The sequence below is a fragment of the Pavona decussata genome, unplaced genomic scaffold (genome assembly GCF_977016875.1).
Source record: "Pavona decussata unplaced genomic scaffold, jaPavDecu1.1 SCAFFOLD_92, whole genome shotgun sequence".
Taxonomy (NCBI): Eukaryota; Metazoa; Cnidaria; class Anthozoa; order Scleractinia; family Agariciidae; genus Pavona; species Pavona decussata.
This window is the reverse complement of record NW_028145509.1, coordinates 97,591-123,581: the sequence shown is the minus strand read 5'-3', so window position 1 is coordinate 123,581 and position 25,991 is coordinate 97,591. Positions and strand designations below refer to the sequence as shown.

The window sequence follows — 25,991 nt, the reverse complement described above, 5'->3', positions numbered from 1 at the left end:
TTGTAGGGGATTAAGGGCCTTCTGAACATATAATTTACCGAAACGATCCGTTGGGCGCCCCTGATATATCACGGTATACCGCGAGAAAGTATTGCATAACTAATTTATTCCATGCCATTCATTCAATTAACTTTCCTGTTCGACGTCTGGTTCCAGGAATTTAAAATTAAGGTCTATACTGGGATATTCTTCTTCCATGTTTTAGTTGTTGACAGTAACTTTTTCTGAATGAAAATTTTGACCTGTCGCAGGGTCTTCAATCGATCTTTCGGTGGGAAAAATTTGTAGGCCGCGAGGAACGCCGGGATTTTTTCGTGGGATACTACCTGTTGCATACCACAGAATATGCAACGGCTTTGTAGCGTTCTGATTGGCTGTGTTCTCTATGGCATGGGACAAATTGTTATATCCCACTGTCACCTTTCCTTATCATTTCGCGATTTCGCCATTTCGCGTTCCAATTACCTGATCTAAATTTTGAAGGTATCATAATTGACAGTTCCTGACGGTTATAAGACCGAAGCAACCAAACCGGAATTTATTTTTAGTTGTGTCGTAGTTAACTATGACACAACTAACTATGGTTGTGTTAGACGGGAATTAACTTTGAAAACTTTTCTAGTTCTCTAGCGAGAAGTGACAGACACTAAGGGAACGTAAATCAGGGAGATGGTGACATCAATCTTTTTAAGGTGTATGTTACTCTTTTGCCTTCTTCTCAGCCCTGATAAAGGTAACTGTTGATCCAATATTAATCGATTTTCTAGATCTTTGGAATGTAATTACATCCGAATCTAGAAAATACCGTAATAAATAAACTCAAAAAGGCCAAAGACGATAACTATTGTGGAGTGGAGATTGGATCGTTATCTCAAATTAAATTGCATTCGATGTGTTGAACTGCGTCGTTTAATGAGGCTTTTAAAATAAGTATTACATCAGAGTTTACGTAATAGACGTTACTGAATAACATGACAACTATACATTTCCTTATTTTCCTGGAAATGTTTATATTAAATACGCCTATACGTGCAACCACTCTATCACATCCGCGTTCCCCAAAACCGTCGTATTATCCTATTATATTAGGATTCCGCAATGTATGATGAGTTCTGCGGTTGCCGAAACGCCAGTCATTGTCATCTCAAACAGTCCTGAACTTACCGGCCCGGGCGGATGATCATAATCCAGGTCACGTACAGTGTTAATACAAACTTATACTATTAGCATGTAAGGGCATTCAAAAACATAAAATAGCCATGTATACGAAAGGGGTTGACAAGCAGACTTGAAAGTCCATTGAGTCTTTTATTTTGGTCAGCTTCCAGCCTCGTATGTTTTAATTGTGTGGCGTGAACTTTTTTAGCATTCCAATGATCTAAGGTAAAGACGTCATTGGTAGTTCCTGCCTTTAAAAACAAGATTAGATTATGTTCTTCTTTTCGTCATTCACTTCTTCTGAGGGCTGCACTCACCTATCAGGTGATCATAGTTTATAAACTTACAATATTATTTAGCTTGTAAGGGCACGAAAAAGACACAAACAAGCTAACTATATAAAAAAATTATTTAAAAGAAGCTTATTGAGTTTTACAAACGGCTGAAACTTTTAGAAGATCAACTTCCATCAACTTGTAATTTAACAATGTAGCTAGAAGATTGTTTTCGCATTCTAATATAATTATCTGAGGCAATATTGCAAAGACGTCATTGGCAGTTCCTGTTTGTTCCATAAAAGAAAAGTGGCCAAACCGCACTTTTCATTTGCGATCGTCGGAGCGTACCAGTTACAACTATTTCTCGAAGAGTCTTAACAACAAGCAACAAGCGCTGAGCAATTCAAAGGGTGCCATGACGACATCAGTCACTTTAAGGATTATGTTCTTCTTTTGCGTTCCTCTCAGCTCTGAACAAGGTAACTATAATTAATCTTAATTCGATTTTTACTCGCTTTTTAGTTTTGGTGGAATGTCATGCCATCCCGGGAAAAATGTTGGAAATATCGCAGTAAATAAACCCAGAAACCACACAAACGACAAGAAGTGTACTTTACTTTCGGAATTAAATGGCCTAAGCGTAGAAAAGCCGGAATGCAGCAGGTTGAATTTGGCTCCAACATCAATTGCGATCAATATGTTGAACTGCGTACTAGTTTGATAACGCGGAAGAACATGGGGGGCAATGAAATCAAGGAAATAGCATTGCGAAGATCGTTGATCCCTTGATTCTCACGCTGATAGAAAATTCATATTAACACTTTTAGCAGTGGGCTTACTAAACACAAACGCTTGCACAACAGCGAAGTTGATAAAGCCGAACTTACTTCTTCGACAGAATGCAACTGATCTGATTCTCTTTGGGGTTGCTTGTGTCATTTGCGACCACGACTAACTCGCTTATGCCACTGAATTTACATTTGTTAAAAATGAATTGTTTGCTTCTAAAATACTTGTTGGCGAGTTCACCAAATTTTAATCTCAATTTTCTTGTGCCTTTTAACCCCATTTTCCTAGTAGCCTAGTGAAACAAACATATTCCTGAATAAGGAAACGATTCAATTGTTTGATTCCATGGTTACCGACTGTTAAGATATGCTTTAGATCCTACAAAATGTTCCCTACACGCAGAGATACCTTCCATTGTCCGATTTTTCTAGGAGATGGAAAAGATTTCTGTTTGCAGGGTAAACGAAATTTAAATGGTGAAAATGAAACGTTTCTCTGACGATTGTGCAGCATAAGTGTTGTAGCCTGAACAACGAGTATCAAAGTCCAATGAATCACTTGCACCTTACAATATTTTTTAGCATGTAAGGTCGTCAAAGCATACGAAAGGTATTAAGCGAAGTCTATTAAGTCTTTTACAGCTGAAAGAAGAACAAATTCCATGAACTTATATTTTAATAGTGTAGCTAAAAGATTGTTTTCGCATTTTAATGACCCGGGGGCAATTTTGCAAAAACGTCATTGGCAGTTCCAGTCTCATAAAACAAAAGTGGCCAAATATAACTGCACTTTTCATTTGCGATCGTCGGAGCTTAGTAGTAGCAACTATTTCTCAACGCGTCTGGTGGAGATGAGGACATCAGTCATTTTCAGGATTGTGTTCTTCTCTTGCGTTCTTTTAATTTCAGTTATGCACAAGGTAACTATAATTGACTTTCATTCGATTTGTACTTGTTTTAAAACTTTGTGGAATGCAATTCCTTCGTGAAAAAACACCTGGAAATATCGCAGTTAATAAGCCACAAGAAGTGCATTTTACTTTCGGAGGCTCATGGATTAAGAGTAGAAATGCGCATAACGAATTGTTAGCTCGAACATCAATTGGAACCGACATTTTGAACCGCGTAGAATGGTGAGGCGGAAGAACATAAAGAACAAGCTAAGGAAATCAAGGAAATCAAGGAAATATGATTATGAAGACCATTGACCTATTAATTTTCACGCTGATAGACAATTCATATTAAGATTTGTATTGCATGGGTTTACTAAGCACAAACGTTTGTGCAACAGCGTAGTTAATATAGCGCAACTACTTCCTCAACACTGAATACAAGAGCTGATTCTCTTTGGGATTGTTTGCGTCATTTTCGATCACAACTAACTCTCTAATATTATGAAAGGTGTTTGTCATCGTGGTTTAAAATGATAGATGAGTTAATCGTTTGTCTCACGATTGAGTCACAAGGATGTGGATCGCGACGTTTCGACCGCTATACTGCTGGTCTTCATCAGGTGATGGTGTCGAGTGATTGCGTGACAGTATAAGTAGCACCTTGGTTTGTGTTGATTGGTGCGTTTCGATCCTCTCTTAGGCTGTTGTTGATTGGAGGATTTCGATCCTCGTCGTTCAGACTAGAAAATTGTTCCCTCGGCCGTCCGCCTTGGTACCGATCGGTTGCCGTGTAGTTTGATCGTGGGCATCCACGCTTCCGGAATTTCAATTCCATTATCCCTATTGATGTTGTCAGGGTGAAGTCTTATGTGAATAGCCTCTTTAACCCTACGGGTGTACCAATGTGGGTCTCGGACAATAAACTTAACCTCATCCCAGAGCGGATAGTGGCCCGTCGCATTGCTGTGTTCTGAAACAGCGGAGGATTGGATTCGAGCAAGCCGTATGTCTCTATCGTGTTCCTTAATCCTTTCATGCATAGATCTTCCCGTCTCTCCAATATAGACCTTGCCACACTCACAGGGAATCTTGTAGACTACTCCGTCTTGTTTTGCAGGGTCGACAGTGTCCTTAGGTCGCACTAGGTGTGATCTAAGTGTTGTGTCAGATCTGAAAACTGTCCGTATGCCTTGCTGTTGTAGGCAACGGCGAAGAGCCTCTGATAACCCTTTGACGTATGGTAGCACCGCAGTAGATTTAATTTCAGGCGCTGGTTCTTTTGTGGCTGTTTGTTTCTTTGTTTTCGTAATGTTTTTCACAAACGAAAACGGATAACCGTTAGAAACAAGAACTGATGAGAGGTGTTTCTTTTCTTGCGAGACAACTGATGGTTTAGTTATGAGGTGTTTCGATCTATCGTACAGGCACTTGACAATACCGCGTTTTACAGATTGTGGGTGGTGTGAATCATACGCTAGGTATTGGTCAGTGTGTGTAGGCTTTCTGTAAACACTGGTAGAGAGGTAGCCATCCGAATCTCTAGTTACCAACGTGTCAAGAAAGGGTATGGTGTTGTTGGTCTCAGTTTCCATAGTGAAGCGGATCGTTGGTTGTTGACTATTGAGGTGTTGCAGGAAAATGTCAACTTTGTCTTGACTCAAGATGGTAAAGGTGTCATCCACATAGCGTTTCCAAATCTTAGGCATACAAGGCGTAGAAGTCAAAGCTTGTTCTTCAAAATCCTCCATGTAGAGGTTAGCTATGACAGCGGATACCGGGCTACCCATGGCTGCTCCCTCTTGTTGCTCATAAATTAATCCATCATACTGGAAGTATGTGGATCTTAGAACGAAATCCAAGAGGTCCGCAATCTGTGCAGGTGTTAAAGTCGTGCGGTTAGCAAGACACGGGTCAGCTTCTAGTTTCCGTAACGCGGCCTGTACGGCGCCTTCGATAGGTACGTTTGTGAACAGTGATTCTACGTCAAAAGACACCATGATCTCGCTCTCTAGTACCCTCTCACCGTTGATAGTGGACACGAAATGAGCTGAGTTGTTAACTGTATACTCTGATTTCCCTGTTAAGGGAGATAACACATCGGCTAGGTAGGAAGACAGATCATAAGCAAAGGTGTTCACACAAGAAACTATAGGTCTCAGAGGTGTATTTACCTTGTGTATCTTAGGAAGGCCATAGATTCTAGGTGGTTGCTTATGTTTGGGCCTGATCTTATTATATACGGACTCTGTCAGGTGCCCACCTCGCTTCAGGTTCAGAAGCTTTTCAGTCAACTTTCGGCTCAAACGGTCCGTTGGGTCTTTATTAAGAAGTCGGTATGGACCCTTCTCAATCAGTGCTTTCAGTTTATCGTCATAGGTGTTTTTGTCTAACACTACACTGGCACGACCTTTGTCTGCCGGGAGAATCATAATGTTCTTATCCTCTTTTAAACCTTTGAGAGCTTGTTTCATCTCCCTGGTGATATTAGGTTCAGGAGGCTTAGCCTTCTGGAGGATAGAGTTCACGTTTCTCCTGACAGTGTCTGCCTGTTCTGCGTCAAGTGGTCTTATTGCAGATTCAACCTTGGCAACTATCTCAGTGGCTGGGATGCTTGTAGGTGTTACAGCAAAATTTAACCCTTTCTGTAGTAAAGATACCTCAGCGTCGCTTAAGGACCTGGAGGATAAGTTGATAACCCATTTGGATTTGTCCACTTGAGGTGTTCTGTCAACATGAGGTGTTCTAGTCGTAGAAACAGAAGACTGTTTCTCGATCAACAGGTTATCGAACTTTCGTTTCTGTCTGTCTCTGGTCTTATTAAACAGTCGTTTTGTGTTGCAACTGATCTTTTCAAGTATTTCAGAAGCATCTTTAGGCGAAAGAGTGGCTGTTATACTCTTCGCTGTAGAGTGGCTATCTTGCATCGCATTTCCCTTAGCCCTCTGAGCTAGTCTGATTCTCTCTCTTAGCAATCTCAAGGATGCTAGTTCGGCTACTCTGTGACCGCCTTTGGTTGGAACTGGCGAACGGACCCTATTGTCTTCATTGGGTTATCAGAGGCTCTTCGCCGTTGCCTACAACAGCAAGGCATACGGACAGTTTTCAGATCTGACACAACACTTAGATCACACCTAGTGCGACCTAAGGACACTGTCGACCCTGCAAAACAAGACGGAGTAGTCTACAAGATTCCCTGTGAGTGTGGCAAGGTCTATATTGGAGAGACGGGAAGATCTATGCATGAAAGGATTAAGGAACACGATAGAGACATACGGCTTGCTCGAATCCAATCCTCCGCCGTTTCAGAACACAGCAATGCGACGGGCCACTATCCGCTCTGGGATGAGGTTAAGTTTATTGACCGAGACCCACATTGGTACACCCGTAGGGTTAAAGAGGCTATTCACATAAGACTTCACCCTGACAACATCAATAGGGATAATGGAATTGAAATTCCGGAAGCGTGGATGCCCACGATCAAACTACACAGCAACCGATCGGTACCAAGGCGGACGGCCGAGGGAACAATTTTCTAGTCTGAACGACGAGGATCGAAATCCTCCAATCAACAACAGCCTAAGAGAGGATCGAAACGCACCAATCAACACAAACCAAGGTGCTACTTATACTGTCACGCAATCACTCGACACCATCGCCTGATGAAGACCAGCAGTATAGCGGTCGAAACGTCGCGATCCACATCCTTGTGACTCAATCGTAACTCTCTAATGCTACTGCATTTCGATTGATGGAAAATGGATAGCTTGCCTCTAAAATACTTGCCACAGAGTTCGTAATCGCATTGTAATCGTACCATTCTTGTGCCTTTGAATTCTATTTTCCAAGAGATACAAATACGTTCATAGATGAAACGGTTTAATTGTTTGATTCCATGGTTACCTACTGTTGGTTAAAAGAGAGAACACAAATGCTACTAACTATACCCTAAAATAAGAAAAGATATCTAGCTACTTGTAGGGTAAACGAAATGTTGATGGATCAAAAGAAACGTTTGGTCTGACTGTTGTGTAGCATAAGTGTTGTAGTCTGAACAACGAGGATCGAACTCCAATCAGTCAGTAGCACCCAAAGCGAGGATCGAGGGACGCCAATAACCACCAACCAAGGGGCTACTTACATCAAAACATAGCCAGTCGACACCATCGCCTTAAGAAGAGCAGTTGTTTAGTGGGTAGAAACTTTTGTGATCCGAACACCTATGCAACTCTGTCAATCGCGAGTGAAACGGTGTATTTGTGTTTATTATTTAAAGCCGCGATACTTAATATCTTCAATAACACAACGAAATGTTTGCAAACAGTTAGAAAAATGTAAAGGGTTGAAATCCAGGCATGAACATTATGACTTTCGCTCAGGTTGTCGACACGACAATCAGTCACCACAGTCACTTCTTGTTAGGACTACCTACTCACTTAGATGATCCTAATTTACAAACTTACAATATTCTCTTAAGACTAAAGAGCCAAGTCTACTTGAGGTATTAAACAAAGTGACGGGATCTTTTGCCAGTGAGAGAAGATCAACTTCCATCGGAAATACTTTAATAGTATAGCTACTTACCTGAGGTAATTTTGCAATTCATGCCTCTTAAAACAAAAGCAATCAATCCGCAGTGTTTACTTCTAATTGACGGAACCTAACAATAACAAATGTTACTCAAACACTTAAACAACAAGCACTGAGGGAATTGAAACGGTGGAGATGAGGACATTAGTCATTTTCATGATTGCGTTCTTCTTTTGCGTTCTTTTATTTAAGCTCTGAACAAGGTTACTATAAATAACATTTATTTCATTGATTTGTACTGGGTTATTTTAACTTTGTGGAATGTAATTCCATTCGGGAAAAAGTATACTCGAAATATCGTAGTAAATAAATTCAAAAACCCCACGAAGGACAAGAAGGGCACTTTACGTTTAGAGGTGAATTGCACAAGCATAGAAAAGAATATAGATTGAATTGCTTGCCCCAACGTAAATTGCATTTAATAAGTTGAACTTTATAACATAATGAGGCGGAAGAGCATAATGAACAAGGAATTCAAGAAAATAGTATTTAGAAGATCGTTAATCTCTTGATTTTAAACTAATAGAAATTTTACATCAAAATTGACAGTGGGTTTATAAAGCACAAACGTTTGTACAACAACTTAGTTCATGATGTAGCTGAACAACTTCTTCGACACAGTTAAAGATCTGCCTCTTTTTGGGATTGTTTCCGTCTTTCTCGACCACAAACTAACTCTCTAATGTTACTGTATTTACATTTGTGGAAAATGAATTGATTGCTGCTAACATTCTTCTCGGGAAGTTCATCAAATTTTAATCTCAATTTTCTAGTGCCTTTTAACCCCATTTCAATAGTGAGACAAACACACTGATTCTTGAATAAGGAAACGATTCATCACATTTATTTCATATAACACACGTTCGACATTCAAATCCTAGCAGTATGCAGTGTAATTGTCCCATGAACCTAGTTTATATTAATGGCTTTAGCTCCCACGGGTCTCCTGTAGCTCAGTGGTAGAGCATCCGAACTAGTAATCGGAAGGTCTTAGGTTCGACTCCTGAAAAGGAGCACTCGGATTTCTTTTTCCGAGTATGCCTGTGTCACTTTCTAGAATAATAGATAATTGTGATTCAATTGTTTGATTTCATGGTTACCGATTGTTGATTAATAGATATGCTACAGATCCTACAGAATGTTCCCTACACACAGAGATACCTTCCATCGTCCGATTTTTCTAGGAAGATGAAAAAAATTTCTATTTGCAGGGTAAACCAAATGTTAATGGATTAAAATGAAACGTTCTTCTGACGATTGCGTAGCATAAGTGTTGTAGCCTGAACAACGTGGATCAAAGTAAGTTATTAAGCGAAGTCTATTGAGTCTTTTTCGGCTGAAAGAAGATCAACTTTCATTAACTTATATTTTAATAGTGTAGCTAGAATATTGTTTTCGCATTTTAATGACCTGAGGCAATTTTGCCAAGACGTCATTGGCAGTTCCTGTCTTATAAAATAGAAGCGGCTAACCCACAGTTTTTACTTCTAATTAACGGAGCCTAGCAATAACAAATATTACTCAAACACTCAAGCAACAAGCACTGAGGGGATTTAAATAGTGGAGATGAAGACATCAGTCATTTAAAGGATTGTGTTCTTCTCTTGTGTTCTTTTCAGTTATGAACAAGGTAATTATAATTAACTTTTATTGGATTTTTACTCGCTTTTAAAACTTTGTGGAACATATATACCACACAAGTGAATAGTGCCTTTTGTGCGCGCTGATTGGCTAGCTCGGAGGTGATTAGCCAAGTACTATTCTCAGCGGTCTCACCTCTCACGTATAAAAGGAGATGAGACAAAGTGAACAATGCCATTCTGTCGATCAAGCGAAAGAGCATAGTTCAAATGGCGGACCCTGCTGTACAAGTCCCGGCACAGGAAAACCTTCCAGCAGCTCAAGCGGCCGCGGTTGTTCAACCACCACCACCGCCTCCGCCTCCACCAAACGCAGAAGAACCTCCTCAAAACGCCGCTGGAGAACAAGTCACTTTGGAGGTTTGTTCAATTTTTGTTTTACTCCAGTATCGTACACGTGTTCTTGCACTTCGTATTCCCGTGGCAGCTTTAAGTCTGTTTTCAGCTCAAGTCATGCCCTGCTTTAAACGTGTAGCTTTGTAGCTCTGCGGGCAATTTTCTCTTTACCCCCCAGTTTATTTTACGCCCTGCTTCTGAACGTGCGACCTTCGTTGCTTTGCGGGCATGTTTACAATTCATGTTGCGCCCTGGCTTGGCGGGCAATTTAAAATTCACTTCGCAATTATGTTGTGCCCTGCTGATAACGTGTACTTGGTTGCTTTGCGGGCAGTTTTAACTCTGTTTACAATTCATGTTCCGCCCTGCTTCAAACGTGTAACTTTTTAGCTTTGCGGGCCGTTTGAAACTGACTTCGTAATTATTGTTGCGCCCTGCTTCAAACGTGTAGCTTTTTAGCTTTGCGGGCAATTTTAAATTGACTTCGTAATTATTGTTACGCCTTGCTTCAAACGTGTAGCTTTTTAGCTTTGCGGGCAATTTGAAATTGACTTCGTAATTATTGTTACGCCCTGCTTCAAACGTGTAGCTTTTTAGCTTTGCGGGCAATTTGAAATTGACTTCGTAATTATTGTTACGCCCTGCTTCAAACGTGTAGTTTTTTAGCTTTGCGGGCAGTTTGAATTGACTTCGTAATTATTGTTACGCCCTGCTGATAACATGTAGCTTTTAGCTTTGCGGGCAATTTGAAATTGACTTCGTAATTATTGTTACGCCCTGCTGATAATGTGTTTACAATTCATGTTGCGCCCTGCTTCAAAACGAGTAGCTTTTAGCTTTGCGGGCGGCTTTAGATTGACTTTCTAATTAATTTTTTGCCCTGCTTCAACACGTATAGTTTTGTAGTTTTGCGGGCTACTTGAAGTCGACTTACCACTTTCTGAATTTTATTTATATGCGCTATTTTTGCCGATTATGTGTACATTCTAATTCTCGGTTAGCTTCAAAAGCTTTTCAATTTTGTTGACCTCAAAACATACTTCAGCAGAGAACTAGTTATTATCTTTGTGCGATCTTTGTCGATTATTCTCACTCTTCATTTTTTTTTTTTTTTTTTTTTTTTTTAATTGTCTTAATTTGCCATTTCTGAGTGCTTGTTTGCCACTTTGTTCTACTTGAATTGTTTATTTTCGTATTGTTCTGTTAATTGTTATATTTGCACTCCGACTTTGTCGGAACAAAGGATTCCCTGCCGCTTTACCGGGTCTTATCACAATGCTTGTACTCATTTACGAATGTTTTGTATCGCCGCTAAGCGGTATGAAATTACACTTCGCAATACATCTGTCTATTTCATTTTCTCATTCAGGCTTTGTAAGAAAGAATTAAATTTTTGGAAAATGCCCAAGGGACCTCCATTCAGGCTTTAAAGAATCGCATTACCCATTATGGTAGTCGCCGCCTGGAGGACTTCGACAAATACGAGGCCTTGCGCCTCGCGGAGGAGCTCGTCTCCGTAGCGAAGACAACTGGTGATGATAAGGCCGCCAGCTTTGACATCATAGCGGCCACCCTAAGAGAGAAAATACACGTGCCGAAAGAGCAGTTTAAAGCTTACTTTTTGGCTCTTCTCGCGGACAAGGAATTTACAAGAATCTTTGACACAATCTCCAAGGTCGACAAGTCGTTTAGACGTCCCTCGCCTTACTCGCGTCCTCAGGCCAGAGGCAGTCAGAGGTTCTCGTCACACCCTCGAGTGACCTGCTACAGATGTGGTACGCCCGGACACAAGTCTACGCAATGTTTTAAGCGGTCTCCGACGACCCGCTATTTTTCTTCAGGCGGTCCAGGTCACAACCAGCCTCGACCGACATCTCAGTAGCAGAATCTGCCCGATCCTCATTTTGTATGCGTTTTAGTACTATTAAAGTCAAATGAACACTATTGCATCACAATGTTTGTTTATTCATATACATTATACCCACCCCCCCAGGGTTTTATTAGCATATTATTACTTACATATTTTACGACTCGCTACGCTGTTCATAGATGTGGGAACCAATTATCTCTTTTCGATCGCACCCTTCCCCCCTCGGGTGGCATTCTCAAAGGGAAGCTCACTTTCCCTCTCGGATTACCGGGGCTGAGTTTGCCATTCCTTGGGCCCTAATTTATTTCCAAGTTCTTTTTTATTTTCCTTTTAGCTGTCAGACCCTTGCTTTCACGATTGGGAAAAGCATCCCGGTTTCAAGCCTAACACAGTTGGTATGAATAAGTTACAGTGGATAAACATCGATGGTTCTGTTGTTGATGAGGCCCAAGGGATGGCAAACAATTCCCACATCTCTGATGAGGATATCGCCCTCGTGTTACAGGGAAATTCATTAGCGGATATGTCTCGCCTTGTTTTCCGCGATCCAGATCACTTCCTAGCAGGGGAACTCCATCGCCATGCACCACAATGGAATGCTTTATTAAATGATATGAACGATGAGCGCTTCTCTGAAGTCCGTGATTGGATTACTAACGGTGTAGACGTAACGAAGTTCTTTAGACCGTTTAAGGGTAGTTACAAGGGAAGGAATTACGAGTGTGGTAGTCCACCGCCTTGCGCTTTCCCCAACCACCTGTCGTGCAAACCTTTTGCCTCGTTTATTTCTGATACGCTCCTGGACCGTTTGCGTTCCGGTGCTATTTCTTTGTGGGGCAAAGTCGGAGAATGCACCCCACCCCACCTTATTATGCCCCTCACTGTTGAGCCTAGCAAGCCGCGTCTCTGCAACGACGATAGATTTCTTAATCTGTGGATCGAAGACCGTCCGTTTGCCTTGGATAGCGTCCAACACTTGCCTAAGTATGTCAATAAAGGATTTTACCAAACAGTGTGCGACGACAAGTCAGGATATGACCACATCAAACTTCATCCCAGCAGTCGAACTTACTTTGGCTTCCAGTGGGGAGGTTGGTATTTTGTGAGTGAATGTATTCCTTTTGGCTGGAAATCCTCGGCCTATATATATCATACGACTGGTCTAGTTGCGTCACACAGACTTCGTTCATGGAACATTCCCTCTTCATTGTATATTGACGACCGCCATAATGGCCAACTGTCATTTCCAGGTGGCATTTTACCAGCCGCCTATCAAGCCCTCGCCTCAAGGGATGAAGTGAATTTTGCTGTGGCCGTCGCGGGTATTTTTCTCACGTGCTACATCTTAATTTCCCTCGGCTACTTTATCGGTCTGGCGAAGTCTCACCTTACCCCGGAAAAACAGGTGCCATACCTTGGTTTCGGTATCGATTCTGAACTACAGGCGTTTACCTTGTTACCCCATAAAAAAGAAAAGCTTCTTCGTCTCATCAAAGAAACGTTGGCTCGCGATAACCTCGACCTACTAACCTTGCAAAGGCTCAGCGGTAAATGCGTGTCCATGAGCTTGGCAGTTCCGGGCGCAAGGCTTTATGTTAATGAAATAAACCTAGCTGTGTCTCGCGCCACGCGTTCTGCTCGACCTGTAAAGATGTCTGCCGCTCTAAAGAATGAAATTGAGCACTGGCTATTCCTTGAGACCTGGGACGGTTTTCTTCCCTGGCGGTCTGAGAAACACACACATGTCAGGCTGTTCTCCGACTCATCTCGCTTCGCTTGGGGAGGTACACTGAGTCCGGGTGCCATTGAGGCGAACGTTTATGATTACTGGGACGCCTCAACAATACAAGCCGATATCGCCACTAAGGAGACCTTAGCGCTCAATAATGTCCTTGAATCATTCGCTGATACCATCAAAAACTCGTGGGTCGACGCCTTCGTCGACAGCATGGCTCTAGTCCGTTCATGGAATCGACAGGGCTCTCGTTCTCAATCGCTTTCTAGCGCCTTGAAGAAATTATTCAACACAATGACGAAACTCAACATCGATTTGCACCTTACTTTTGTGCCTAGTTCTCAGAACCAAGCCGACTTCCCCTCGCGACGCCTTAGCCTACAGGATGCCAAATTGTGCCCATCCCTATGGATAGTAGTACAAGAGTGGTATGGCGGCGAAAATGGGCACTCTGTCGATCTAATGGCACGCCCTTCAAACGCCCAATCCGACTTGTCAGGTGCCAAGTTACCTTTCTTCTCTGAAAACCGTCTGCCGGGATCCCTGGGAGTGAACGTGTTCGCGCAATCGCCCGATCTGTACGATCCGTTTGTATTCAAGAACCCATACGCCTTTCCCCCGATCTGCCTAATACCTCATGTTATCAAGTATATGAGAAGCCTGCAATTATCCTACACTATCGTAGTACCAGACGTATGCCCAAGGCTTTTTTGGTGGCCCTTGTTAACGTCTACATGTTCTTCCCGATACCTGCTGGCCGTTGCCGGAACCGTTGGAGCGCTCCTCACTCCCTCTAAACACGGGTTTTCAAACAATTGGCCTATCCCATGGGATCTCTGGGTGTTCCGCATCGGATAAGCAAGTAGTAGCTCTTGGTTAGCGCACGAGCCAAACAAAGAACACTTAGCTATCTTTAAATTTGCCAATTCTCCCATTAATTTAGCTCCATCCATTACTTCAGTGAAATCAATGTTGTCAATAAATCATTGTTTTCCAGTATACATCTGTTGACAGTTGTTTTATAGCTTCATTTATACATTTATGTCAAAACAAATCTAAAGGATAAAGAAGGAACTGTTTGTTTTACTTTCATATCCTTTAGGACTTACCTCCAGCCGTTCGAGCGTTTGTACCAGCCGTGTCATGTCCTTCGTGCAGCCACCCCAACGACAAGCTGTTCTTTTTCTGCCAAATGTGCGGCTACAGGAGGAAAACAGTCTCCCCAAGTGTCCCGAGCCCTAAACTCTCAGTCGACCTTCAAGCGATAGATAACCGTTTGGAACTCCTAAATAATGCCTCCCTTCAATCGTCATACTCAAAACAGAAGTGCTCACTTCGTACGGAGTTTGAAACTTTCTTGGCGTCCCTTCCGAATAGTAAAACCATCCTTTCGGCAAGCCCCACTGACATCTCTCGGTTCTTGGTCTGGAAAGACCGACATGGCAAAACCATAGTACATAGTAATGGGTGTCCCGATTCCCACCTTCAAAACGCAGCTAAGTGTAAATGTCCTAAACGCCTGGCATTCAAGACAATCGACTCCTACATTGGAAAACTGCGAGCCATTTTTAAGGAAACCGGGCGCTGTGGAGAGTGGAACTCCCTGCTAGGGCTGGGTAACCCCGCCGCTTCACTCGAAGTGCAAAAATATCTTAAGGCGTCAACTGAGGAACAATTACGAGCCCGCATCACGCCAAAGCAAGCAGTTCCCCTATTTTTGTCCAAATTGTTGCTTCTGGCCCGTTTTTTAAATCGGAAAATTGCGGAGCGCTCGGTTAGTCCTTCTGGTCTGTTTGTATTGACGCGGGACCAAGCGTTTTTCAAAACGTTATTCTTTAGCGGTGATCGTGGTTCAGATCTTGGCATGGTGAAAACAGAAGAGATCCTGCGTTTCCCCCAGGACAATGGGCTGTTGTTCAACCACGTATGGGGAAAAACCCTGAGGGATGGCGTCTCTAACGTCTTCGGGATTCGGAGACACCCTAACCCTGAGTTGTGTCCAGTTAAAGCTATTGAGACATATGTAGCCGTGGCTTCCGAGTTGCGCGTTTCTGTGACAAATGGTTACTTGTTTCGACCAACTAATCCCCAAGGTCATATTGTGAACAAACCATTTTCAAGTTCTTCAGCAGAAGCTCGTTTAAAGCTGTATTTGAAAGAAGCTAAGATCGATGAGGGAGAAACGCTACACAGCTTCCGTTCGGGCTCAGCCATAACGTTAGCGTTATCTGGCTCCCAGTTGGCGGACATAATGTCTCATGTAGGATGGAATAACAAAGAAACTGCTCTCTACTACATGAAACTAGCGGAGGTGCTTCGTTTGGATAGTCCCTCTCATTTGCTATCCGCGGACTCTTCCGCGACAGCCGCCCTAACAGAGAACTACATGGAGCTTAACCGTCTAAAAAACTTTATATCCGCTTTTCCGCACGTTTAATTCTTAACCTTGTTGCATCTCGTTTTAAACACTTTACGAATTTTTAGGATGGGGCACCTTGAGTTTGGGATTCTGAGAACGGGGTTTCCTTATGGTCCAGTGGTTTGGGACTTTAGGACACTCTGTAACATAGAGACCCAATCTCAACATAGCGTGAGAGAGAGAACGTTGAGAATAAAGTACTATTCAACTCCGAGCAACCGAAGAGAAACAAGATGGCTTCCCGTTTCGCCACGGTCACTAAAGAGGAATTTATTTAGATCAACGAGGCAGCTGTTACAAAAATGCCTTGTTTACGAAAACTGCCGAGCACCATAATTACAATGAAGACAATAAAAGCATGATTTCAAAATCAAGACGAATTTTACACAAAAATTAAAGAAATGACACTTTAGCAACTAAACAAGTGTCTCAAAAAGTTTTAATTGTTCGCAAGAAAGCGAGACGGAACTTTCTACAACAAGAAATCGCTTACCACGAGGCGCGCGAGATTTTAAAATTTCTCACCATTTGTCGGTATACTGTTAAAAATAAAAGAATTTTTTGGGCGCTAGTTATTCAGCTCGTGTGGTATATACTCAAAACAATTATTCACCTCAGTGTCGGTGAAAGTGGTGGATATTTACCGAGCCGCGAAGCGGCGAGGTAAATATCCACCACTATTCACTTCCACTTCGGTGAATAATTGTTAATTAGTATATATATCACACAAGTGAATAGTACCTTCGCGCGCGCTGATTGGCTAGCTCGGAGGTGATTAGCCAAGTACTATTCGCCTCCGAGCAGCCGAAGAGAAACAAGATGGACAATGAAACATCTCATGTTTTGGAGCTTGGTTTCTGCAACAGGTCAAATTTCACACAAAAATCGAATAAAAGACAAGTAGCAACTAAACAAGTGCCTCCAGAAGTTTTATTTGTACGCAAGAAACCAAGACGGAACTTTCTACAATAAAGAAATCGCTTACCGCGCGGCGCGCGAGATTTTAAAATTTCGCAGCATTTGTCGGCATATTGTCAAAAATAAAGTAATTTTTGTTCCACTTCTTATTCAGCTTGTATGGTATATACTAAAACAATTATTCACCTCCGTGTCGATGAAAGTGATGGATATTTACCTCGCCGCTTCGCGGCTTGGTAAATATCCATCACCATTCACCTCCACTTTGGTGAATAATTGTTAAATATTCTCCAAGTGGTATCTCCCAGTTGAGTCACTTGCGGTCGGCTCCTGTCTTTTGGCATGTTTAATAAATGTATCACTTCATTCAGTGTCTTGGTTTTATCGCAGCCTCATTCTAGAGGCTTTAATCGAAGGATAAAGGGTAGAAACGCTGGAAACGCTTCTTCTCTCTTCCTTCGAGTGAAGTCTTTCCGGTGCTTTTAAAGCAATGACTTGCATTGATTGGATGCGTTAGGAGAGTTAATCAATAGCTTATTGTAGTTGCTAAAGTTTTGAGGCTCTCGTTCTAATTCATCCAGGATTGCTTCCTGGAGAAACCCAAAAATGAGCGGTACGGCGTATTCCTGGGGAAGGCCAACACCATCCAATGCCAACCCATGGTCAGGCTCACTCTGGTAGCGATATGTGCGCAGCGCCGCGGGAGACCCATGGATGAGGGTGGCTCGTGTCAAATAACCGCACCAAACAGGAACGGGTCGCAAAATTTGCCAGAGCTATACTCTTGATAATATATGGCTCTGGACCGTGCGTGAAACCAATCGGTCTCGATGATAAGCGACAAGGTGGCCATGATGGGCAGATAAGACTTGGCAAGCAAACTAGGTGTTATAATTACAAGCGAACAGAAGACCATACCGGTTGCTGCACTCTCCGATAGCGTTCCCAGTTCTGTTCCCGTAAATTCCGAAAACCCGCCTGCATGGGTTGAAACCTTATTCGAAAAATTCTCTCAGAGATCCACAGCCTCAAACCCAGTTGTCGCTGCATTGAGTGACCCTCCTGGCGAAAACTCTGGAGGAATAAACGAGATGAGAAGTGAATTACAACAGCTGAAAGATATGATCCATAATCTTGGACGAGAAACCGATGAAAGAATACGTGGGCTGGCTCGCCGTAATCAGCGTAATCAGCCGCCTCGCGCTGAAATGTCTAGAGAAACAACCCGCGATGGTCGTCCCGTGTGTTTCACTTGTGGAAGAGTCGGCCATTTACAAACAAGTTGTCCTGAACGAAGGAATCTTGCTGCGCAAGTTACACCACAACAACCACAACAATCGCACAGGCCAAATTATTCACTGAATTGGAATTATAATCAACCAAGGGATAATTACAGAAATTATTCCCGGACCACTCGACGAGAACAGCGTTTGGCAGTCCTTGATGACGAGCTGTACGATGAGGAATTTGTAGGCCATTTAGCTCCAAGCAACCCTGGACAAATGTATTTCGCTCGAAGGTCCACGCCGCTTCACCGTGAGAATAACGTGATTTCTGCAATAAAGCCGAGCCGCAGACAAAGGATGGTTCGTTGTCCAACAAATTTGCATGAGAAGGTCGCAACACAACACGCAGTAATGTCGCCTAGCAACCAGAAATCGAAACAGGTTAAACCTTCAGCAACAGTGGCAAGTGAAACCCTTTCAGCACCCAAGGATAATCAAGCTACCCCTGAGCCAGTAACAGACCAAGGATCCGATTCTTCAAATATTCCTGTGGAATTCAAGCCAGCATTTGACTTATTCCTTCGCGCGATAAAACAGTCGCAGACTACAAGGGCCACTGAACACAAATCGCTGAGTCCCCAGATCGTGAATATTCCAAACGCAACTACACCACAGCCCATTGATACCGATGTGGAAGATTGCTCAGAAAAGATCTCCTCTGACCTAGATCAAGGTAGTTTAAAGACAGAAGCCTTACAAGTCCAAAATTGCACTCGCAACAAAGAGATGTCATAGCGAGATGACAGCTCAACAGAACAGGTGTTGGTCAGCACAGCAACAAGAACGAGCCCAGAGAAACTACATAAAAGATTGCCTCACTCGCCCGATATTGTCAAGTCGCCGTTGAAGTTCAATTTGTCTCTCCTGTGCGCTCGAGCAGGAAAAACCCGTCGTCACAATTGTAATGATTTGGGTAGCAAATTAAAGGCGATGCAGCAGCAGATGACGTAATTTATACAATTTGTCAAGTAAGAAAATTACGGATCATGTTACGAGGAATAATCCGTCGTAGATAAAAAGCTCAGTTGCAGAGAGGAAATGGGGCATTATTCCCGTTGCCACAAATGCGGCAATTCCTTAATCAAGATTTCTTCTCTAACCCTGGACTTGAAAATGTTTCATCTGCCCCCATTGCGAATACAAAATTAAAAGATATTTGTTTATATTTGTGAGTATTTCGTTTAAGGCTTTCTTTTAACATTTTAACATGGAACTTCGATTTTCAGTAACTTGCATTAGCAATATTTATTATTTCTTCTTTCTTTTAATGAAACATGCCGTCTGTTTTAGTTTCAGCTCATTTACGTGAAAGAAAGAATCCCCCACCTTCTGAGGTAACTACATGTAACCTATGCAAGGATCGTTTAACGGATGTCTTCGTGTTAGTTCGAATAAAATTATAAAAACCGACAAGTAGTCATCACAAACCAGCAAACAAAACTGTAAAAAACTGTAACAACCGTTCATTAAGTTTCTTTCACAAGTAAAAAACAATAAAAATAGCACAATATTTTACATGAATCTGTTCAGCTCTTAGGTAAAAAGTGATCAGATTTAGGATTTCCTTTCTTTTCGTGAGTTTAATTTCAAGGGGGGTTTCTTCATACTGCCAGTTATAAGTTAAGCAATACAGTTCTCGCATTTATTCAGATATTGAGTGCAGGGCCCAGTTGTTCAAAGCCCTATGAAGTTAAATCCTGGGTTATTGTGAACTTTGAGTCTAGTTTATCCACTGTCGATTAAAAATTCTTCAAAAGACTTTTTGCCCTTTAGATTTGAATAAAACTGTTATTTACTGTTAGCTTAAGATTAAAAATATCAAATTTTGAACGAGCGAGAGGAAACCTCGGTTAACTCTCAATCGTGGATTAGCGTTAATCGGCTTTCGAGCAACCGGGTCCAATTATAATATCGCAGCACGTTTCACAACATCCTAGCGCAAGTGTTCTGGCTTTGTATACTCCCGTAATGGGCCCTTTGCAGCTAACAGTCTCATGTTCCGCCATACTGGAGAGTAAGATGCTAAGATGCGCACTGGAACATCCAAAACAAAGCGACTTTATCCATACAAACTTGGATTTTCTTTGTTTTGGATGTCCCAGTTACCGTGTGACCGTTAGCTGTAAGGGGCCCAATTACATTCCTTTTTTAATTCACAAAAGTATTAAAAAGTAACTGTTTTTCTTCATTCTTTTGATGGGTCATTAAACGTACGTTCTCGCAGATTACTGTTACCCTCAAGATGGAGTGGAATGTCACCTTGGTGGGCAAACCCATTCCAGCCAGCTATGTCACGAAAGTAAAGAACGGAACGGTTCTGGTTGACGTCCTGAACAAGGCGGCAGGCGATAACAAACAAGGCCCTTACAACAAGTACGACAGTACCTACTATGGGGGTTTGGGATACCTTGTCACTGCCATGAATGGCACCAAACAAGATCCTGCTACGAGTACATACTGGATGATTTTTGACGAGCAAACTGGGGGACTTACTCCCTGTGGAGTGAGCTCTTACGTTCCTCTGGACAATTCCGCAACCATTTTCCGCTTTACTCAAGTCTCGGCTTCCTCAAGTCACAACAGCTCTGCCGGTGGGTACTGCACGTCATATCCTCCTTCCATCCAGGTAAATAAATAATAATTAATTATATTTGAGGGACCTTAAGAAGGCACGACGACAATGCCCAAGAACTGAAGGTCACTTTAAAATAAACATTCTCGTTAACCGATAAACTGACTATTCTTGTTCAACTTGTACAAAGTGAACTAATTATCCAGCAACATTATTAACAGCAAACGACGTTCAAGGCCAGACAGAGAAAGTGAAATTTACCTTTCTGTGCCCACGTTTTCCTTAAAACTTTAAATTTAGTCAATTCTCGTCATTGTCTCAAAGAAGAAGGCAAAAAATGTATGGCCAGGCGGTAGTTGCAAAATTCATCAACTCATTCATCATCAAGAAGTTCTGATTTTTTGAAATATTTCATTTGAAAGTTATTAAGCCCCCGCCCCCTCTCTTTTAAGCCCCACCCCTCCCCCTCCTTCCCCCCCCCCCCCTTATTCTTCACAACCAAATTACATGCAGTATATGTACGATATTCAGTTCTTAACATTCCGATTTAACTTACCGTTTTGTTAAGGTTATCATTTTACCATTTTACAATTTTTGTACTACATAAATTTGAAGGTTCCTACAAATGAATAAAAATGTTGAAAATAACTTGTACGACAAGTAAACAGTCATTTCCCTGGTCCACGGGGTGAATACAGGAAGTAGGGAACCGTAACTCTAGTCTGTTCTTTCTCTTTCTTTCTCTCTCTCTCTCTCTCTCTCTCTCTCTCTCTCTCTCTCTCTCTCTCTCTCTCTCTCTCTCTCTCTCTCTCTCTCTCTCTCTCTCTCTCTCTCTCTCTCTCTCTCTCTCTCTCTCTCTCTCTCTCTCTCTCTCTCTCTCTCTCTCTCTCTCTCTCTCTCTCTCTCTCTCTCTCTCACTCTTTATCTCTCTCTCTCTCTCTCTCTCTCTCTCTCTCTCTCTCTCTCTCTCTCTCTCTCTCTCTCTCTCTCTCTCTCTCTCTCTCTCTCTCTCTCTCTCTCTCTCTCTCTCTCTCTCTCTCTCTCTCTCTCTCTCTCTCTCTCTCTCTCTGTCTGTTCTCTCTCTCTCTCTCTCTCTCTCTCTCTCTCTCTCTCTCTCTCTCTCTCTCTCTCTCTCTCTCTCTCTCTCTCTCTCTCTCTCTCTCTCTCTCTCTCTCTCTCTCTCTCTCTCTCTCTCTCTCTCTCTCTCTCTCTCTCTTCTCTCTCTCTCTCTCCTCTCTCTCTCTCTCCCTCTCTTTTTTGTGCTACCGGTTATGCGTTTCGCTAAATTAAATAAGTCCCCCCTCTCAAATAAGCCCCCCCCCCCCCCCCCTCTCTATCAACCACGTCCGCCTCCTTCAAACGTGCTTGAAATAAATAAGCCTCCGGGGGATCTTAATAGAGAATTTAGGGTATTTTTCAATCAAAGGATGTGCTTGTGATCATTGCTCGTCATTTTTAACTATTTAGAATAGCAGCACTATAAAACCTGACGCATATCGGATCTAGCCTTTCAGGTCGCGCCCTACATAACTCCTTATCTACAAATTTCGTCTATTTAATCCACTGTTATAGTACATCAGTAGATCTAGTTATTGGGGTCATAAGAAATTTCATTTGTTGGCCAAGAACTTCCCTATTTTACAAATGTAAAGCTAAATTTACGCCCTAACGTGCGCATTGATATGGCCATATTGTAAATTTGTATTTGCGTATGTAAAAAATACGCGGCAATGCCTAAAAATTTTCCTAGAGTTCCGTGAAAAGAAATAGGCCATTGCACCTCATTGTGAAAGCAAGGCTAAGTGCAAAGTTTCACATGAGCAAACAAAACATGAAAAGCTTTGCACTTATTCTCTCTTTCATGACGTTTTATAATGCCTATTTGTTATTCGATACTCAGATAACAACCCCAATTACAGTAACCATTGGACTGGACTGGGATGTCACCAGTGTTGGAAAGCCAATTCCAGCTGCCTACACTACTCAAGTTAACAATGGCACTGTTCTTGTGGATATCTTGAAGAAAGCTGCTGACGATAACCCTGAAGGTCCGTTCAATAAGTACGACTCCACTTACTATGGCGGTCTGGGACATTTTATCACGGCCATGAATGGCACCGAGCAGGTATCAATGGTACAGATCTCTAGAGGGGCCGAGGATGACAAACTCAAAAACGTTTTATATAGGGAAGCTCAACCCGAAGATCCCAACCCTACCCCTTTTCGATATCATTTTGACAGAAAAAATTGCCCATTCACATACCTTTCATAGAAAAAGGTACCTTTCACGACATGACACTACTGATTCAGCACAGAGCCAGGCTCTAGTTCACTCGGCAAATACTGAGAAATGCCTGATTACTATGAGGGAATATAAAACTGTAAATGGTTTGAACCCAGGAGTCATGTCATAAGTATACGTAAATTATAATCATGCAGGTGAGTGTAGTCCCGAGAAGGACTGACAGATTTGAATGAGTTAAAATTGAACTGAATGAAAAACTGATACCAGCAATGGAAAGAGCACCTTTACTTTAGTAACCTTGCAAAGTTTCAGCATATTAGGTGCTATATAAGCTTAGGAAATGTAAGATGAAATTTGACAAATTTACAGACGTTTGTATGACTGGGGGTAAACGTCATACCCCCAGTCATACAAACGTCTATAAATTTCTCATTTTTCAACTTTCATTTTCTCAGCTGATATTACACCTGATATGCTGAAACTTTGCAGGGTTAGTAAAGTGAAAGTGCTCGTTCTAGTGCTGGTACACGTTTTTAATTTAACTTATTTGACTTTTCGGCCGCCATTTTGGAGAAGGGCAGGGGCGGATTTAGGGGGGAGGGGGGGGCGAGGGGGCCGCCCTCCCCCCCCCCCCCCTTACTTTCAGTTCGTCGGAGATTTGTTTTGGGGTCAAAATATACAATAATTTTATCATTTTGTATGCAGTCTGTTGGAGCTTTTGATTTTTTTAGCTAAAGCATGATTTTTCGCTAATAATATGACCAAAGTTGTGCGAAAAAGCTTTCAACGTTACAGGCGTTAATATTACCCTTTTGAAATGACGACGAAGACTGGATGCAAATTACTTGTCTACAGTCAACCTATTTCACAGAGACTGTAACAACGTAAAATATTAATGTCTACATATATAATTATATATATTTTGGTTAGGTACAATGAGAATAACATTGTGACACGTACGTGCTTATGTGTAAAATGTATTTCCGTAATAACGGAAATACGTAAAGCTTTGCAGCTCTGTCGCCTCATCTTGAGGTTATAGCTTTGGATTATAGTGCAATTTCATCCAGTCCATCATGTTGATTAGCTCCCATATTATGGTTAGATATCGTTTCTTCCAAGGCTGTTGTGACTTTGGAGCGAAGAGTCACAAACCATGCATCATTATAACCACAACTTATAATTTTATTCAATATGGAATCCTGAATATCTTACTTTCCAGATTGCACCAGATTGCATGTAAGAGTACCCAAATTTTCCCTAGAAAGTAGCGCCTAAGGCGCTACTGAGGCGCGCTAACGGGCGCTGATTAGTATTCTTGTTCGGCCCCCACTTTCAAAAAATGCTACATCCACCCCTGAAGGGTCTATTCACTTGACTCTGAAGATGACTTTCGCTCAGGTTGTCGAAGCGTCATGATCAGTCAATGTCACCTCAAACAGTCCTTCTCAGAACTACACTTACGCGGATGATAATAATTTACGTACTTATATATGAGGGAATACAGCTGTTTCGACAAATGTTGTCCAAAAAAGCGTGAAAGCGTACGCGACAATGCCGAAAGGTAGTCTGGAAAATACCCAATAAATTTCATAAAAGCTCAGAATCCACAATGCCTTGACCGTACAGCGAAGACTTGAGATGGGGAGCAATATAGATTCTGAGCTTTTATTGAAATTTATTGGGTATTACAAGACTTCCTTTCGGCATTGTCGCGTACGCTTTTACACTTTTTTTGGACAACCTTTGTCAAAACAGCTGTATACAAGTCAACCTTGTCTGTTCGTCCTGGATGGTGCCATTCAAATAATCCCACACCAGAAAAGATTGTAGAGTTTGATTAAATGTTAGGAGAATGCTTTTCACTTCAACGTTGTCCTATATTAATGGCAAGACTTGTCAAAAAAGTTGTACTCGAAACCTCTATTGTCGATATTTCCGCTTGGCAGTTCTAGACTTTATCACATTTATTTTTTGTTTTTTTGTTTTTACCTTGTGAACTTGGAACGAGTAAAGAACATTGTTCTAACAGTGTCTGCAACAGTGTTTTCAAATAAACCTTACGAAGGCTAGTATTGGAACCTAGATATTAGTAGTATTGAGCAGTCTTTGCAGTAGCCTTTAGTTGGAACAACTCTTCATGCCATCTTCTTTTTTAACCGTTCACGATATCTTTTAATCCAACGTTGGTCAAGGAAGTTTGATGTTTATGGTCTTGGCAGTGGTTTTAACGCTAAAAATTATTGATGGGAGCATATTAAGTTTATTCCATAATCCCAAGAGAGGTCCTCTCTTGATAATCCTTAATGTATGAATTTTACTGCACGCCCCAGTACATGTGCAAGGCATGTCTCTACATTTGATCGTGGTTGGCTTTTTCGAAATCAACCCTAAGAAACTCTTCAGAAACTGCTTTGGATCGAATCTCTCTCCTAAAATCTCCATCTGTTGGAAGCTAGGTAAGAAAATGTAACTCCATCAGGCAAGCGAGCGGCGGCCTCTTTGTAATAAGACAAGGTTCGACAGTCTGGATTAAATTTTGAATCCCCTTGGATTTCAAACTTTTTTTTTGACAGAAGCTCGAAGGAGAGGCGCAGTTTCTTTTAGGTATGAAAAAGCGGCTGTGAACTATGTAAGCCTAACAAAGGTCCAGCTATCTCGCAGAGAACTCTTGAACACTTTAGTTTAGAGAACAAACAACATTCTTGAGCCCACCCTTAATATTGCTAACCACAATTAGCGTGGGCTCTTAAAAGGAGATTGAGCTCTGAGAACTGCTCTCTAAGGTTATATCTCTGAACGTTTGCACAAGCGGAGGTTATAGCATTTTTTTTCCTGCACTCAGGATCCCCAAACGAATACGTACTGGATGATTTACGACAACCAAACTGGACAGCTGACCCCGCTTGGTGTGGACCAGTATAAGCCGCCAGATACCTCTGTTACAGTTTTCCGACTTGTGGATGTCGCGAGCCACGAGACCACTACAGAGACCACTACAGTGCGACCAAGCTCGGGTTACAAGTTTGTCGCGAAAGGAGTTTTTGCCGTTTTCTTATTGGTCGCAGTCGAAAGCCTGGTATTTTTGTAGGTTGCTAGTATGACAGACGGGGCTTTGACCAATTTTGCTTCTTAGAAAACGGTTCGAACGGCTAAGGTAAATGTCTGAATAATGACCCGATAAGAGGTCGGGAAAAAGGTATGTTAATGCATTTAGCCCCTGATATCAATAGCTTAGAAACTAAATAAAAAAGCTTTACACCTTC

General features: G+C 42.0%; 2 protein-coding genes across 4 annotated transcripts; one reads left to right on the top strand and one right to left on the bottom strand.

Moving 5' to 3' along the window:
* Window positions 1-1,549: 1,549 nt before the first annotated feature.
* Window positions 1,550-25,991, top strand: LOC146473661 (uncharacterized). 3 transcript variants are annotated; one of them, XM_085117711.1, is made up of 5 exons: window positions 1,550-1,915; window positions 19,199-19,242; window positions 20,133-20,534; window positions 22,381-22,541; window positions 25,571-25,747. In XM_085117711.1, the coding sequence occupies exons 1-5, from the start codon at window positions 1,852-1,854 to the stop codon at window positions 25,596-25,598; spliced, it is 699 nt and encodes a 232-aa protein (XP_084973837.1). In that variant the 5' UTR covers window positions 1,550-1,851; the 3' UTR covers window positions 25,599-25,747. The 3 variants fall into 3 exon arrangements, with proteins under 3 accessions (XP_084973837.1, XP_084973835.1, XP_084973836.1); XM_085117709.1 differs by having other exon boundaries at window positions 1,560-1,915; window positions 22,381-22,605; window positions 25,571-25,991; XM_085117710.1 differs by lacking the exon at window positions 1,550-1,915 and adding an exon at window positions 7,704-9,334 and having other exon boundaries at window positions 22,381-22,605; window positions 25,571-25,991.
* LOC146473662 (uncharacterized) lies at window positions 3,602-6,143 on the bottom strand. Its single transcript, XM_085117708.1, has one exon. It carries the CDS (start codon window positions 6,039-6,041, stop codon window positions 3,858-3,860), a length of 2,184 nt encoding a protein of 727 aa, XP_084973834.1. The 5' UTR covers window positions 6,042-6,143; the 3' UTR covers window positions 3,602-3,857.